The following is an 18,807-nucleotide window of genomic DNA, read 5'->3' as shown; positions in this document are numbered from 1 at the left end:
TACTTCGTTTAATTTCAGTATTGTTTCAATCAATATTTTGAAAAAATTTCAAAGGTACCAGGCTTATAATTTGATACGTCAGGCGCGCATATCGTCTACATAAGACTCATTAGTGACGCTCATATCAAAATAGTTAAAAGCCAAACAAGTTTAAAGTTAAGTATCACGTGATCTTCAAAGCAAAATTCTTTGTAATGACTTCTTAATAACAACCGTTTTAAAGATATATGAATAAACTTTCGTATGATTTGTTTGAGATTTTGACCTTGCCATTTGATTATGGACTATTCCATTTAAATTTTTCTCAAAGTTTGGTATTTTGGTTATTTTACCTTTTATGTTGTTTTTATATTCAACCTAATTTGATGGTGGTATATGTAGTAACGTTATATATCAATATAAACGTTATGCATGTATTACTATTCAAGATTTTCCTTACCACAAATGACTTCAAATTTGTGCTAAATTTGACCATGATTACAATGACTTGGTTTGGATAATTTGCTGTACATATTACAAACACGGGATATCACGTCATTATTTGCAAATATAGCGTTTTTTGTTTTTTTACAAATGAACAAATTAATCACTGTCATCTGAGCAACATGGTGACATTTTCATCTGGATCCACTCATTCTTTTATCAAGCAATATTTTTTTCTGCATTTATTTTGGTTATATTGTGAACTGCCTTTAGAAAACAGAATTGGTGCTATGCAAAAAAAAACGAATAATCAGTCGCGGATATTTATTAAAGCGAGAGGATCTAGACTTTTTGTTAAAAAAAAAAAAAAACAGCTAGCTAGGAATGACTGCAGCTCAAATAGCGTCGATGTTTTGCGTATATTTAACTTTAACTCCATGTTTTTAAGAAATACAGTGTATCAACCTTTCGGAAGGGCCAATGATACATGTGTGATATACAATTGGGTTAAGATCTAACTGATAAATGTACAACTGGAATTATCAGCTGATATAGTCTTAACAATAAATCAAAGCCGGGTGCCTCATTTCAACGGAGTACTCACCAAAGGGTGTCATTTTGTTTTAGTTTATTTCCATGATGTTGTCAGTTTCTCTCCTACAAATAATGTCTCTTTGTTATCTTAATTCCGACTTTTATCTCATCCTGCAAACACTTTTAGTAAGTGTTCATAGGGTGAAACATTAACAATGAAACCAGCTGGTCAATTGCATGAATTGGATCATATGTGTAAGACAGTGATTTTTCTTTGTAAAAATAAATACATAGTTTTGTTACGTATTAGCTGTAAATAATCAAGTTATAAATATCTTAACAAAGTAAAGCAGCTTGAAATTTTGGGTTTATTTGAAACAGCTTTTTCTTACTCGATAAAAAAGATGATACTGAATTTGTGGTTAGACATTCAACAATGGTAACGTTTTGATAGCAATCTTATGTTACGGTTTCTGCATGATTTATACTAAGATAAAAACATAATTTTCTTATTTGTCATGTATAGTTAATGTCCGGTCAATATGAAATATAAAAAAAACTGTTTAACCGTATTCGTTAAATTGGTACGTTTTTATGTCTTTGAGTATGAAGGTTTTATTTACTGTTTAATATACTTGACAAACATGAAAGAATAAATTAACCATGACATGTTATTTAGGTAATGTATGCATTTTATGTGTTGTTTTTTTTTTAAAATTAAATTGCCATATAACCGCGATATTTGGCTAGACACATAACAAGGTACAAACCAGCATTTTGTTCTGTATCAAGTCAGGAATAAACCAGATGCTATCAAATATTACGTTTCTATGTATGTTGACGTTTGTTTTCGTTACAGTTCAGTGTTTTTATTGTTCCGTTGTTTTAACCTTATAGTTAATGTGTTTCCCTCGGTTTTAGTTTGTTACCCAGATCTTTTTCGCGTAATCGATTTATGACTATTGAACACCAGTATACTACAGTTGACGTTATTTGTTACTCTCTGAATTATTTTACGTTTGATTTTCTATTTTATCGATCGGTATATTTTCCCTGTACCTCAAAAACCGTGAGGACATATCTGCATGTTGCTACACTTAATTAATTTAGCATCACGAAGACAATTAAACGCGTTCATTTTTTCCATGCTAGATCTTTCGGGAGAACAGAGATTAAAAAAGAAATGTAAAATATCTTCAACCTTCTAAATATTGAATGTAAAAAAAAAAAATACCCTTTACCTTTGAAAATTGAATAATTCTCTTTCACAATGCTTTTCAATTGAAGTAAACTATAACGCTACTGATATAAATTCTAATAAAACTCCAATGTCGAAAAACAAATTTTTAATTCCAACAATATCTGGATATACAATAACATATATTAAAGTTGATAATTCAATGAGAGCATCAAGACACAAGAAAAAACAGCAGTTTCTAAACAAATTAAAGATGTAGACATGGTTCAAGTAGTTTTTCTACGAATCTTTTGTTCTCAATCAGGTGAACTTTTGTAGAATAGTCTTTTGGGATTCGGTTTATACGTATATCAGAAATGAATTATTAATGATATATATAAGTGAAAAGTAATGGAGATAATTTTCAAGAGACAAGCAGTTGACCTTGGATTTTTTTGTGTGCATAAAACAGAAAAGCAAATGAAAAGTACAAGCGTCTATCTATGGTTTCAAATAGTTGAAAACACATATCAACCTTAACCAGTTCAAAAATATTTTGCTATACTAATGACTATAAATGATGTTGCAAAGTTTGTAAAACGTTACACTTGAAACAAGTTTTAAGTACTACTATATTTCGTTTCAAATAACGTTTTCGCTGGTGAAAAGAAGAAAAGCAAAAATACCGAACTAAAAGAAAATTCAAAACGGAAAGACCCTTTTTTTAAGTTTGCGAAACCAAAAAGCCCTAACAAATTTCATATGCTATTTTATTTTATTGCAAATGGGATAAATGTACATTATACATCTTATTTTAATAGTTACTAGTAATGTAAAACCAAATGATTTCTAAGATGTGAAATAAGAAAATCAGAACAAATTGCAAATCATGTTTTTCTTTCAAATCAATCGGCATCCTTCATAGGTAATTACAGACAAATAAATGGTATTAAGGGGGCTCCTGGGTATAAATCAATTTGTTTTTTCAAATATAGGATTTCGCTATATCTTTTTATAAATAAACTTTATCATATACTTAAAAAAAAATGAAATAAAAAAAATGGGGTCACCGTTCATTTAAGCTCACAATCTGCCTCAAAAAGACGCATACATTTTTGTTAAAATCCTTTTTTTTTGTTGTTGAACTAATAGGCGAAATTGAGGTAATTTCGAAATAAAAAAAATAACCTAATATAAGAAATTGCTTAAATTTTACAATTATTTAGTTTATGTACACATGGTACAGCTTATTTGAAAACAATAATAAAAAATATAGGTCACCGATGAGTTAAAAAAGATATTTCAAATTTAATGCTTTTTAAGTCAATATATATATATATATATATATATATACAAGTATAATGTATCTACCTCATGCACAGTTCTGATTATTTGTTCTATTATGGTTTGATCAGCTCCAATGTTTGTAGATGATTCTGGATGACTCGTGCATCACTTAAAATACATTAACTGTTACAATGCGCATCTAATTCAATAAACGTACTTCTCTTTATTAATCATATAAACCTTTTTCGTCCAGGTTTTTTGTTAAATAGTGGTGGTTTGTATATAACCAGACACTTCTGATGTTGATATGGAATTCAAAACAAGTGTTACTTTGTTTAATAGCATCGCTTTAGAGTATTACAGTCCGCAAAATACATATACATGTACATTGACGTGTCTCTTTGTCAGTCTGTTGCAGTATCGACAAAATCTGAACTGCTTTCTTGGCAAATAAATTGTCAAAGAAGTGGATTTTAGTACTGATTTCTGCAACTTCGGTCCCCATTGAGTATTATCTTATATTTATGCGTATTTGACCATTTTTTGTTTTCTGAAGCAGTCGTAGCTGTCCAATACGGTCACTTCGAAGTCAAAATTAAGGGACAAATGCATCCTTGCTGAATGAAAACCTGCTGATCTATTAACCTTCTTTTACATCAGTATTTTCTATCGAGAATATGGTGTTTTCCCCTGGTAAGCATGTATTGTAGCATCTTTTATTAGGTCCTAAAAGTGAAATATGTTTCTACCTATTTCTTTGTGTGTCTGTATTATCCTTCTAGTAGTGATGGCAATAAATGTGGGTCTGGTTGACTAAGGAATTATGAAAGCTACCAGAGTCTGACTGTATACATGTGTAACTATTACTTCTATATTTTCCCATATATTTTAATTCATAGTCCGTTTTCATGCCAAAAAGTATACATCAGCTAAACTATATATAACCTTTTTACAACGAACATTTATAGAAAAGATTGTAATATTTCAAAAAACTAATCCTGAAATATTGTTTTTTTTACGTCAGAATTTCAGAATTAATACTCTGAGTCGCGATTTTCATTCTTAGTGTAACATCAATGAATACACTCGACTACTTTTGTCCAGAAGAATTCTGACGCTGATCCATCTTCTGACCATACCATACAATCCGTATTGTTAATTACGTTATAAATTGATTCATTTAAGGATTTAAAGCTTATGTATTTTAATATAACAGGTACAATAGTCAAATCTCCTCTGGAAATCCCAATATGGTTTGCAATATCTAACTGAAATTTGCACCACTTGTCTCTTGCAAAATTGTCGGACAGTATAAGAAGAAAGGTTCTACTTGCTTCAATGTTTTCTGTTATGTGATCTGAAAATACCGTCCCTGGTCGAAAATCACGATCCCGTATACAAAGCTTAAGATGATGATGGGTTTCAAGTTTTGGAATCAGGTGCTGTTTCACCCAATTGAGGTCGTTATAACTATATGCTACGAAGCTATCAAAGACATATCCTTTGTTCGATATCGAGTTATAACCATCTCTCCTCGATTTACACCGGTACAGTTTAAGTTTTATTTGAAATCGAAATATATAGCATATAAACGTTGTCACCAATATTGCAAAGAGAGCCATCAACGATGGTATAATATATGTAACTAAACACGGAAATGTCTGCATGGGGTAATATTCCAGTACTTTAGAATTTGAAATAGAACATCTCCATACGTGTTTGTCTGTTGTAATGTTTTTTGCGGAAGTAGTATCCATCCATTGTCTTAGCCATGCTAGACCACAGGTACAGGAAAATGGATTTCCCACTAATAGTAGTGTTTTTAAAGATCCTTTCCCGTTATTCCATGATTCGGGAAAAGATGTTTTGTTGATTAAAGAAATACGATTGCCACGTAGATTTAAAATTCTCAAATATTTTATTTCATTAAAAGTTTCACTATCTTTCCACGATGATATTCTATTTGAAGCTAGATTAAGTTTTTCCAACACTGGGAAAATATTTTGTTTGAAAGTTGGTAAATTTCCAATTTTGGCATTTTTTAGTCTGAGTTCCTTCAATCGTGTCAATGGTTTAAAAATTTGAAACCAGTGATATTCGGATAACTGAAATCTAGTATTAGACAGGTCAAGAAATTCCAATTGATTGCAATTAAAAAAAAGTGATCGTGGATGAAATCTTTCAATATTATATTCATTAAAATACAAAATACTAGTGACGGAAAACGTCAGTTTTTTCAGAGATTTACTACTAAAAGCCTCAGGTTCTATCCTTTGAAGGTGGGTTCCAAGTCGATCCAAATTTAATACTTCCAAGGATCTCAGCTTTGAAAAGGTGTTGTTGTTAAGTAAACGAAGAGATAATTCCATTAAATGAAGAGTTCTTAAATTATCCAAACACGCAAAAGTAAATAGAGAGTTTATATTACTGTTACCTAAATCAAGTCGTTTCAAATTCGGAAGATAGCTTTGGTTTCCATTGCAAAAATTAGGGACCTTGGAAAACAATGTACCCGAGAGTGATAACGTCTCTAAGCTTGATAATCCTACAAAGTTATAGTTGAAGTCAGAAATTCCTGTCCATGACAAATCTAGTATGCGTAAGTGGATCAATTTCCTGAAGACTTCACCATCTAGAGACTTTATAAAGTTGTGATTAAGATAAATCTCAGATATGTGTGTTGATATAAGCCCGTCAAACATGTTCATTGGCAAGTGTGTCAATTCAATATGTGTTAAATATAGTCTTTCTATTCTTGAAACAGACATACTATGTAAACTCTCAGCAATAACTTCAGAAACAAGTCCATTGTTACCAGACAAATCAAATTCAATCACTTTATTTAACCCTTTGAAAGCATCTTTACTTATGAGTTGTATCATGCAATTTTTTAATATCAGAATTTTAACTGAACTGTTTTCTACGTTATAAAACGTTTCCCCTGTTACATTAGAAAAAATACCATTTTGTATAGTAAGATTGTTGATATAGCTCGGAATAAATGGTATTCTGTTCATCGTTTTATTCCCATCACATACAAATGAATTCTTTAGTATTTTGCAGTATGCCGGAATTTTATTTTTATTTACACTCTCGTTTTGATAAAACGTTCTTCTTGTACAAGTGATAATCATTATCAAATAGAATGCGTAATAGTACCGTATCAGGAAGTAAATCATCTTAATCATATTAATCGTTTTATAAATTGATAATATTAAGCACTATATTCTCCGTCTCTACGTACTCTTTATTCTCTGATGTTGGGTCTATACCTAAAATTAGAAGAATGAATTATAATATATTTTTATCAATACGAATTTGTCTGTCTGAATCATTTCCCAGTTGATTTCTCTTGTTTTAAGAATTGAATCCTCCTTTTTTGTTATTTTGTTGGGGTTTAAAAGCGTTGACCGAAGTACATTCTTTATGAAGCGGAAGCCCTTCATTCTAAATTTTGCGCCCAGTCAACGCTTTTGGAACCCTTTACAATTACTAAAAGAAGCATTCAATACATATAATTACAGGTTTTTATAAGAATCACGAAGACACGATTTCAAATTTTTTTTTTCTATTATTTAATTGTGCACTTTATTCTGGAAGATCGTCACGGGAGGTAAAGTGTCCGGCCAAATCGGATAGTGTTTTATCGCGATTTGATCGGGCTTTAAATTTAGAGTGTGACCACTTTTTCGAGTGAATATGACCAAAAATATAAACAAACAGACTTAATTTCTGACAAGAAGTTGAATATCAGCTTGAGATTGATATACAAGGTTATACAAAGTATATTAGTATTTGAGAGAAAAAATATATTATCATTCTGACATTCTTTTTTGCTAAAAAAAGTTAAATTTAGCCTTAAAATGCTTTTATTCCAAAATACAGAATAAAGCCATTTCCACACACATACCAATGCAAATGTGGGCGGATAGTAAACATGCTTGAAGACCTTACAGTGACATATAGTTGTTAATGTCTGTGTCATTTTGGTCTCTTGTGGACAGTTGTCTCGTTGGCAATCATACGACATCTTCTTTTTTATATGGAATCAATATTTCTTAAAATATACAGACAATTTGAAAAAATATTTTTATTGCATGGATATTGACATTTTAAAACTGAAGTCATTACTTCGTGTCCGGTCTTTTTCAAGATTAGTCCGAGCTTTTTCGAGTGCGTCTTTGTTTTATGGAGTGACTCCCCACATTTCGTATTGCTAAAATTGTTATATGTTGGTGTATTTACATTTAAAAACTATAAAATAAAGTTTGCAATTAAGTACTTTCAAGGCACATGGTGTATTAACACTTGCATTTTAGTCCTGGTATCTATGATGAGTTTATTTGCATGATATTGACAAGTATCTGATGTTATTTATGTATTACTGTCATTTGTTTATTTATTTTGGTTACATCAGCGTATTGTTATGCGTTTACTTTTCTGCATTGGCTAGAGGTATAGGGGGAGGGTTGAGATCTCTCAAGTCAGGAGCATCTGGCCTTTGTTAGTGTTGTATAATTTTCACCTTTAGTTTCTTGTGTACAATTTGGAGTTGAGTATGGCGTTCATTATCACTGTACTAGTATATATTTGTTTAGGGGCAAGCTGAAGGACGCCTCCGGGTGCGGGAATTTCTCGTTGCATTGAAGACGTTTGTTGGTGACCTTCTGCTGTTGTGTGCTCTATGGTCGGGTTGTTGTCTCTTTGGCACATTCCCCATTTCCATTCTCAATTTTATCGTTTATTAAGGTCTTTCCCCTTCGTGAGGAAAGACCTTATTTGTTTTTCTAATGTTTTTTTTTCCTTTTTTTTCCTTTTTTTCTTCCAACATTTTTTTGACATGCCCGCCTCTTGTTTCTGTTGAAGTTATTAAGACCAAATATGGACCATCGCTAGACCTCAGCAAGATGTATTACCAAATGACCCTGTTAAGGATTTCATCATCCCCTTTAGGAGTTATCTCCCTTTTATTGATTTTTTTCAACATGGCCCCCCCTCGTTGGTGTTAAAGATATCATGACCTTAATTGGACATAATGTAGATCTCATCATGAAGTATTACCATGTGAGGCTGAATAGGATTTCATCGTCTCCTATGAGAGTTATATCCCCTTGAAAGAATTTCTTTTCTTTGCATTTTTCTCAAAGAGTATAAGAGATAGAATCGATTTGAAAACGGCAACATGTACGGGAACGGATGGCAATGTTAATGAACATGTACAACTATTTTGTTATTTACCCTAATAAGGAGTTATTCCCCTTGAAAAATTGTACATAATTTTATGAAAATTGTATTTCAAGAACCAAAAGTCGTAGAGACTTGGGACCTTTACCAATAATCTTTAATTCATGTGACCTTTAATATGCAGTCAAGGTCAAAGGTCACTAAGTGCAAAAAAAATTACGCTGCAATTTCAAGTTTACATATTAGGAAAACGATAAGACTTTACTGCATACATACAGCGTATAAAATGTTCCTCTCGATGAGCTCTACATTTTATATGATAAGTCCAAAAATGTCCGACTGTCTGTTCAAAAGTTACAACGGGATGATTCTTAAAAGTATAGTATTGTGTGTATATCTTTTTAAAGGTAACATATATCAACCTACTATAAACTGCAAAGATGATCAGTCATTCAAGACCTTCAATTTGAGGTCAATGAAAGGTCATGATGAAATTTTACCTTGACCTTCACAGTTTACAATGACCTTTACGTTTTGATATTTGAAAGGTTAAGTGGTCCTGAGTTGAATGGTGCTAGTCCCATGTCTCTACGACTTCCGGTTCTTAAGTTGGTATTGCATCATATATTTGATGAATAATTGTGACCTTTGTGAACTTTATAATTGTCCAAATTCTTTTTTATAATGTTGTCCTTTAGCTGTAGATCATTTATCATTTAACAGATTTGAGATATCTATTGTCGTTTTAGAGATAATGCAGTTTTAAGTTTTGCGAGCGGAGGCATGTTTTTCTGAATCAACAAGAGCTTACCACTTAAAATGTTTTAGAAATTGAAGAGGTTAACATAGTCATATGTTTGACCAAATACCAAAAACATTTCATGAAAAAAACCACCAAAAATTCAATTTGAAATTTTCAAGTTTTGCATTGACTTTGTAAGTTTCATAACTTCTATTTATATCGTTGATCTTGCATCATTATTTGCACTTTGTCAAATGTGGTCATCTGATATATCAAATTGAAGGTCTTAATAAACTCTGCTTAAAAATGAAAATTTTAACCCCCCTTTTTATCCAAGGGGGACGGATGGGGTCATTTAGTGCAAACATTCAAATTTCTCAGATGGTAAGGTTGTCGCATATCAAATTAAAGAACATGAAGCGACCATTTCAAATTTCAAATTGACGTCCCCCAAAAATGGGTTGGATGGGGCATTGAGGGCAAAAAATAAATTTCTTTTAAGATAGGGTTGTTGCATATCAAATGAAAGGTCATGATGTGTACATTTGAAATATCAAATTCCCGACCTCCAAAAATTACTTGGATAGGGTTATTAAGTGCAAAAAGCAAACTTTCTAGAACATGGCGTTAATGAAAGCTCATCTACTCTATGTTACATATATCATAATTCCGATCGCAAAAAAGTAAGCGAAAAGTTTCAGAAGGTAAACTTGTCGTATATCAAACGAAAGGTCGTACAGAGTACATTACGAAAACATCACTTTTACAGGAAAGACCTTTCAATTGTTTTACAAACAATTGAGATACTAGTTTGTAAGTATTCTTTTTTCTCACATCTTATAAATTGCATGTACATTATATATTCGTGATGTCAACAATCTAATGAAACTTATGGCATAGACAATTTGGACTGAGAAGTACATACATATTTTGTGAGGTGAGATATATGTTTGTTTTTAAAAGAATATAATAATAATTCATTATCATTTTGTCTGTATCTTGTATTATTTATTTTATTGTTTAACAAATGTTTAAGAAATGGAACCGAATGCTACTACTGTGAGAAGAAGTCTGATTATGCATATGTAATAATTGGTCATACAGCAACTAAACACCATTAGCACTTCCTTTCAATATAAAGAAAAGTACCTAAAAATGAAATATATGGATATCTTTCTATTACAATGCTGTTCCTAGCTGATGTCGACCAAAGCACTGAAAAATATAGCTGGCGATAGCATATAATATACATATTCATCTCATTGTTGATATATATGAAATTTTATTCAAATTTTATTTTCAATGGCAATACAAATGGGTTGGATTAAGTGTGTGTGTGTGTGTGTGTGTGTGTGTGTGTATGTGTGTTTTTTTTAATTGATATTTTTTTTATGAGGGTGGGGGCAGGACACTTTAAGTAGAAAATCTTTTATTACATAGCATTTTTTTTTTATTCATCACGGTTGTCTATAAGGATTCTTACTTTTTTAATCCCCGGGGTTCATCACAAGAAATATCATTAACTGTAAAATCAGAAATAGCATGATATGAAGTTAAAATGAATATGAGTTCCCTGCACTTTGTTCTACATTTTGTAAACACCGCTTTGTTAAGGATCAAGTAATTTCTAAATGAACATGGAAAAGTAGTTGTAGAACGCTCTCTGAACAGAAAAACTGCATTAGATTAAAAAAAAAGCGTCATTTTGATCAACGTAGTAATGTGTTTTTGATGATTTATTGGGTATATATGGGTATATATGATATTGTCCTTCACTTTATTACAGTTATGAACTAGAAAAGTCATTTTTCAAAGTCCAGAATACCTTTTTTCTTATTCAATTTTTCTGTAAAAACATCCGGACAATTTGTTTAAAATCCCAGACGATTTCACAGTTGCTCGCGAAAAAGCCAGGACAATAACAAACACTGAATTATTTGGTTAAATGCAAGGAAATGGTGCCTCTTTATACTCAATATAAGATGGATAGTAATATAAAACACTATAGTAAATAGCAGTTAATTGAACCCATCGCATGTTTCATCACACGAAAAAAAAATCAATTTGAAATGAAGATTGATATCAGAATGACGCGATATTGCTGTTATGCAATCAAAATAACGTATCATAACGTATTATAATGATACATACATGTATTGTATTAAGAATAAATGATGAGGTTGGATTTTAAAATACGTATATCTTAACTACATCGAAGTTATTTACCGTTATATCGTATTGTTCTCTGTGAAAAATGAACTAGAAATTTAGGATACTACAGACCCAACTGCATGTGTCTAATGCGACATATGGGTCTTAGGATTGGCATCATACAAGGGACAGAAAATTATATCGCTTCGAACAAGTAAGGTCAGCAAAACCATTAGATATTGAATTATTAATTTTACTAGGCATTATAAGTCAAGGAAAGGTAATTCATTGAATGCACATCAAATATTAAAAAGATTTGAATACAAGTCATTATCTGTATAGAAAGTATAATAACATTCGCGCACTCTATAAACTAGCTTCTGTTTCATGTGTTGAGAGCAGTTTTGTAAGGTCTTTCCTTTTTCTATGGGGGAAAGACCATTACTGTTTTTTCCTCTTTTTCTGATTATTATTATTCTTCTTTCCGCCAAATTTTAACGAAATTTCCCCCCAAAAAGTACGCGACATGTTGAAATGATATTAGGTATCTAGTATTGGTTGAACAAAAGCTATCTCGTGGTGAGGGCACGTCCCCGTAACATTTCTTTTATAGCGGTTATCTCCCCTAACACCTAAAACCTTGTGACAATTCTAACCCCATAACCATGATAGGTAAAAAAACAAAGAATGGAATTTGTTCAAGAACAGACCCTGCTTCTTCGTTACATATTGATCGGAAAGATTCAACGACTCATTGGTAGGGTTATGCCCCTTTGAAAATTAACCAATGTCGGTTGGCCCTAAAACTTCGAAACAGTAAGTTGTTGCCCACTAGGATCATCACCAATGATCATCAATGCACGTGACCATGAAAAGTGACCTAAGGTTAAGGTTATGACCTAGGTTTTGACCATGGCTTGTTATCGGATTCACTCAATAACCGTAAAAGATGGCTGATAAAATGTAACGGAGAAAATGTGTGTCTTGTCGAGATCTACATTTGTTGTGCAGATTCAAAATTATTGAACCAACTGTTATGGAACTAGGGCACCAAAACTGTTTTTTGGGTCTGAAATGATGATTGTTTGCTAATAACTTAAAAGTGGTTAGATATAGAAAGAAACTTTGAATTGCAAAAATGTTCTACATAATAAGATAATTAGGTCAAGGTCAGGTTCCTAGCAACGACATAAAACACCTTAGCAACCATACATTTTTGAACTGAGAAGTCTATGAATAAAATAAATATGAAATTTTAACACGGGAAATGCCCCTAGCAACGACATATAAGTCCTTAGCACTCATTTTTAGCACTTATTTTTTTTAACTTTAAATACTACGAACAGTACATATGATATCTTTAATACTGGTAGTAAATTAAATATTTTATCCTCGGAAATGATTTTTGTCCTTAGCAACCACTTATTATGAACATAAAAGTCCTTAGAAACCATATAAATTTTTAACTAAGAAGGCAATTAATAAAAGAAAAAATGTAAGACCTTTTAATTGTTCATGAACAATTGACCTTTAATTTTTAATTGTATTCATTCACATGTTCCATATTGCACATACTTTGTTAAAATTATGCGGAAATGAATATCAAAAATTAACTTGTTTATTTTAAATTTTTAACCTAAGAGAAATTCTCTATTGTCAAAGGGTATAAGTCTTTTCCGGTCATGATTGTGTACATGTGAATCCGGTCAATTGTATAATTAGATTGAAAAAGAAATCCTTATATTTGCGATCTGTAATTTTTCATTTTGCAGTTGAACATAGACATGTACCATACATAACGCATTTTCACAAAAGACGGGTTCAGTGGAACAGACAGAAGACTGTAAATTTATCGAAATTGTTAAGTTTAATGTCATTTTTTAGATCAAAAATACGTCAACAACCTGACGAGCATATCAATATTTCAAGTTACACTGCAAGCGCGGAAGTGAACATTGATTTTGTAATTAAAAGTATAAAGTTCAATTACCGTATATACATGTACATGTAGTTCTAACGAAATTAAATATAAATAGAACAATTGATACGATGTCCCCACTCATAATATTAAGTGTGAAAATGTTGATACCAGTTACATGAGTTAGTTCACATAAAGGTTTACTAAAATTAAACAATGACGGAAAACGATAGGGGAAATTCCAATTGATAACGATGTGTATTTCATAAAATTGGTCCTGTTATGATTCATTTTTCTTGCTTGATATTACTATACGATTGCATGGATTGGATATTATATTATTCAAATTGATAAAAACGAAGATTACTGTTAAACAACGTATTTTGAAAGTAATTTTACTACATGTATTATAATAAAAACAATTATATTTTGTAGTTAGCCAATAAACAGAAAGTATAAAAAAGAAGATGTGGTATGATTGCCAATGAGAGAACTATCATCAAAAGACCTAAATGACACAAACATTAACAACTATAGGTCACCGTACGGCCTTCAACAATGAGCAAAGCCTATACCGCATAGTCAGCTATAAAGGTTCTCATTACTAGTTTGTCGCAAGATGAAAATGTTTGAACACTCTTTGTCATAATACGGAATAAGAAAAGTCATCATCGAATTGCATTTAAAGTATTTACTTTTGCCTGAAAGTACAGCTTTTGTTGGCGAAAACAACTCTTAGACACTGCCAATTTTTATGCTTGAAGCTATGAATTCTGTTCAATTTAGATACGTTTTCAGTTATTTGTTCGTTCATGCATTAAATAAACTAATGAAAAATTTCAAAAACAAATTTTTTTAATTCGCAACTAAAATCCAAGAAAGATGCAGTTTGAATTCAAGATAGACGAAAGATATTTTGTCTCTCTAGAAAATAAACTCATCATAGATACCAGGACTAAATTAAAGGAAAGTTATGATTTACAACATTTAGAAAATTTAGTGCGAGTGACAACAAGATTGCTTCTCCACAGGGACCGAATGTCAAAGAAATTAACATCTGTAGGCCATCTCACACCAATTCAACAATAAACAAACCCGTACCACCAAGTCAATGTAAAGGGCCCCGAATTTAGATATGAAAACAATACAAACGAGAAACAAACGCCATTGTATAGGAAGACAACAAAGAATGAAATACAAATATAACATACAAAAATAGGGGGAGGGTTAAGTACTAACAGTATGATATTGCTCATAAAAAAAGCATCGCGAGTGCTCTGTATACACACATATCCAAATGGGTTTGTCCTGCAATAAGAAGTGTGTGATGCTTGTGGATCTTTGGTTTGAAGAACGTAAGTTTTTGAAATAGGCTTTATATATCTTTTCGGGGTTGATTGTTAAGATTTGAATTCCATTAGATTTGATAAACTTGAACTTAATATAAAAAAGAAGATGTGATATGATTGCCAATGAGACAACTATCCACAAAAGACCAAAACGACACAGACATTAATAACTATAGGTCACCATACGACCTTCAACAATGAGCAAAGCCGTTACCGAATAGTCAGCTATAAAAGGCCCCAATAAGACTATGTAAAACAATTCAAACGAGAAAACTAACGGCCTTTTTTATGTAAAAACAATGAACGAAAAACAAATACGTAACACATAAACAAACGCCAACGACTGAATTACAGGCTCATGACTTGGGACAGGCACATACACGTCATAAATAATATAGCGGGATTAAACATGTTAGCGGGATCCCCCCCCCCAACCTGGGACAGTGGTATAACAGTACAACATGAAACGAACTATAAAAATCAGTTGAAAAAGCTTAACTCGTCAGATAGACAAAAATACAAGTGGACGTGGCCGGGTACTTATACATTCCGACACAAAAAGACACAATGAATAGATTTTGTTTTGTTATGGCGAGGTAAATTTGATGATCGAGTTATATATAATAACTGTCTTGTACATTGTTACACACTCTGCCATCATCCGTTTGCTTTGATTCGGATTAGTTAGTAAACCAAACACTTTCAAAAACAGATGATGGCCGTTCTTCTACAAAACTGACAAGCTAAAGACAACACAGAGGGACAACATGAACAAAAATATCAAGAACTACTTACGCCATATCTTGCTCGATGGGTTTGATGTTAATAATTTCCGTGTTATAGTTACAGATGTGTACTTTTAAAATGTCACTTACAGTTTTGTTAAACGGCATCTAAATACACATAATTATGTGTATTTATAACAACAAGTTTTACCTTTCTTTGAAAGCCTACTATAACCTCAGCATCTCAGCATACAGTTTCTAGTTAATGTTTTAAGAACCGCTAAAACGCCTAGTTAATAATTTTTTTTTAGTTTTCTTTCATTAATTTTACATTAAATTAATTATTTTCAAGAATAAAAAAAAAAAAAAAAAAATCTCTATCTAACTTAATTTTTTCTCAAATTGGTTCATGAAAACAGCACTTACCATGTATTCACATGTAATTATATTGCTGTTCAAATTGAATTATTCCGCTGAAAAACATATAAGAGAACTACGACACAACAGAAACACAACATTAAAACGTAACACACACAGAAACGAACTAAGCATTATACAAAATCCGATGAGAATAACAAATATAACATCAAAACTTAATCGGGAATTTAGGATAAAAAAGTACCGTGACACGTCGTATAGTTACTCGAATTAACACTCAAATATTGGAGGAGACAAACGACATAATAGAAACACAACGTTGAAATGTATCACATACAGAAACGAACTATAATATATATAACAATGGCAATTTTCCTGACTTGGTACAGGACATTAAAAGAAAACAAATGGTGGATTGAACCTGGTTTGGCGGCATGCCAAACCTTCCGCTTTAATGGCAATGTTAATTATAATATTAACATGACATAATTACATGCCAAGACTACAATACAAATAAATGGGAGAACATATAAGACAGAGAAACATACGAAAAATAGCTAACAAAAGGGGCAAGGTCTAAAATTCAATACGTCAGACGCGAAGTTCGTCCACACAAGACTTATCAGTGACACTCTGATAAAAAAAGTTAGAAAGTAAAAATAAGTACAAAGTTGAAGAGCATTGAGGACCAAAACTTCCAAAAATACGGCCAAGGTATTTTGCCTGGGAAATAAGATTTCACGGTATTCTTTTTGATTGCATTTGGATTGTTAGCTTCTTCACTTTGTATTTTTGTAATTGCTAATATTTTGACTAATTTATGACAATTTTATTGCAGACAAATTGTTCATCCGATCTAATACATCGAAGATAATGAATGAGGTAAAAAATCAAAACTCAACAGTTACAAATACCCTTTTCTAAAAGATTAAAATAGTTACGGATATCAGTTTTTACAGCTACCTTTATCATTGCATTTTTTTCGACGACCAATTTCTCCATTTAGCAGTTTAACTTTTTTAACAAAATCGACAAAAAATATTGACCAGAAACGTCTGCCATCTTTGTTACGGAGATCACATTTACCCAGTGATTATGCAAGTTCCTTGCTGCAATTTTGTGGTTTAAAATTTGAACTTGGCATTTAATAGAAAAAATAACTTCATCTATGTTTTGTCAAGCGTGTGTATCATTGTATTAACACATACATCTATTAATTATTTTTATTTATACAGAATGGTTACAGTTTTACGGGTAATTAGGTGACTCGGTCTGACCGATTGCATGTATTTTTTTTTTCTATTTACATCGATTAAAAGTAGATAGATAAAAAAAACATATGCTAGTGTGAGCGGGATCCACATTTATGTTAAAAGACCAGCTAAATCACGCACCCGGAAGCGGCATTGTTTTACTGATTGAACCCAATGGTGGAATTTTGCTGTTTTCGTTTTGGTCGGGATATCGATGTTTTCACGTTGATTCATTCCAATTTCCCTTCGCCACTTTATTACTCGACTAAAAAAGCTATATTTAAAGAAGATGTGATATAATTGCCAATGAAACAACGTTCCAATAGAAACCATATAGCAAGGAAATTAACTACAGTTCGATAGCCCAAGACGCTTGGCACAGTGCAGGCGGTGAAGTCACGTTGTCACAGAAGCAGAGGGTTCAAATCCAGGTGATAAATGAACAAAACGAATTATACCACGTGATAGTAGTTTGAACTGGACTGGCTTGATATCATTAAAACACGGATATTATAAGTTGCCCGTCACAGAGTCCTTATTTACAATCACTTTGATATTTCCGTAAAGTTGTCAGGCGGTCAATTTTCAACACGAAGTTTGCAAACTTGACGTTTCAGCCATTTAAGCCTGTAATTTACACTGCAATGTTAAAAGCCTCTGGCTTCGATTTTTAAAATGGCTCAGGAACCTGTATTTTTGCAACAACAGTCATTATGTTTCGTTTAAATGGTGTATATTGTTGTGTATAATAATTTTCTGCCCCGGCAACCTGTCTATCACTTAAATTAAAATAGACATTTTTCAAAATTTCATATCATTTTAATGTAATTTCCGTGACCCGTATCCGATTTCTTTAGTATAATATTCAAATAAGCAAAGTGGCGTTGATTTCTGGATATGGTTCTTAACTAACTCTGTTGGTTTTAACCAATCATATTACTGGAAATGTTTAGGAGTTAAGATAAATATATATGCGTCGTATCTCATTTTTGTTTATATATCTATATGTCATCATCTGAACTTGGTTATATGCAGGGAAGGAGCTACACGGGTGGAGTAATACCACAATTTTCAAATGTACATTATACGACAATTTTTATCCTTTAAAAATGCCCTGTACCAAGTCAGGAATATGGCCATTGTTATATTATAGTTTGTTTCTGTGTGTATTACAATATAACGTTGAGTCGTTTGTTTTCTCTTATTTTTGAGTGTAAATTCTCATTGCGATAAGACGTGTCATGGTACTTGTCTATCCCAAATTCATGTATTTGGTTTTGTTGTTATGTATATGTTATATTTGTTATTTTCGTGGGATTTTGTCTATGTGTGTTACATTTTAGTATTATGTCGTTGTTCTCCTCTTATATTTAATGCGTTTCCCTCGGTTTTATTTGTTACCTCGATTTTGTTTTTTGTCCATGGATTTATGAGTTTTGAACAGCAGTATACTACTATTGCCTTTATTTAAACGACATTGTATTAGCCATCCTGTTCTTATCGACGAAAGAGAATACCACCAATGCTTAAGTTAGTAATGATTTTGAAAAATATCTATTGACATGTATTTTAAAGTTCAATGCGTTGCTAGTCGCCTTACGAAATCTAAAATAAGTGGTGACAGGTCATCACACATAACATGTATAACAGCCTTACTGATTTCTATAAGTGTATTTCGTAATACAA

At 31.8% G+C, this 18,807-nt stretch overlaps 1 protein-coding gene across 1 annotated transcript; it reads right to left on the bottom strand.

Moving 5' to 3' along the window:
- Positions 1 to 2,288: 2,288 nt before the first annotated feature.
- On the bottom strand, positions 2,289 to 6,687 carry LOC143049859 (toll-like receptor 4). Its single transcript, XM_076223621.1, has one exon. It carries the CDS (start codon positions 6,607 to 6,609, stop codon positions 4,495 to 4,497), a length of 2,115 nt encoding a protein of 704 aa, XP_076079736.1. The 5' UTR covers positions 6,610 to 6,687; the 3' UTR covers positions 2,289 to 4,494.
- Positions 6,688 to 18,807: the final 12,120 nt, after the last annotated feature.

The sequence above is a fragment of the Mytilus galloprovincialis genome, chromosome 10 (assembly GCF_965363235.1).
Source record: "Mytilus galloprovincialis chromosome 10, xbMytGall1.hap1.1, whole genome shotgun sequence".
Classification (NCBI taxonomy): Eukaryota; Metazoa; Mollusca; class Bivalvia; order Mytilida; family Mytilidae; genus Mytilus; species Mytilus galloprovincialis.
The sequence above is the reverse complement of the archived record's forward strand: the minus strand, read 5'-3'. Positions and strand labels throughout refer to the sequence as shown.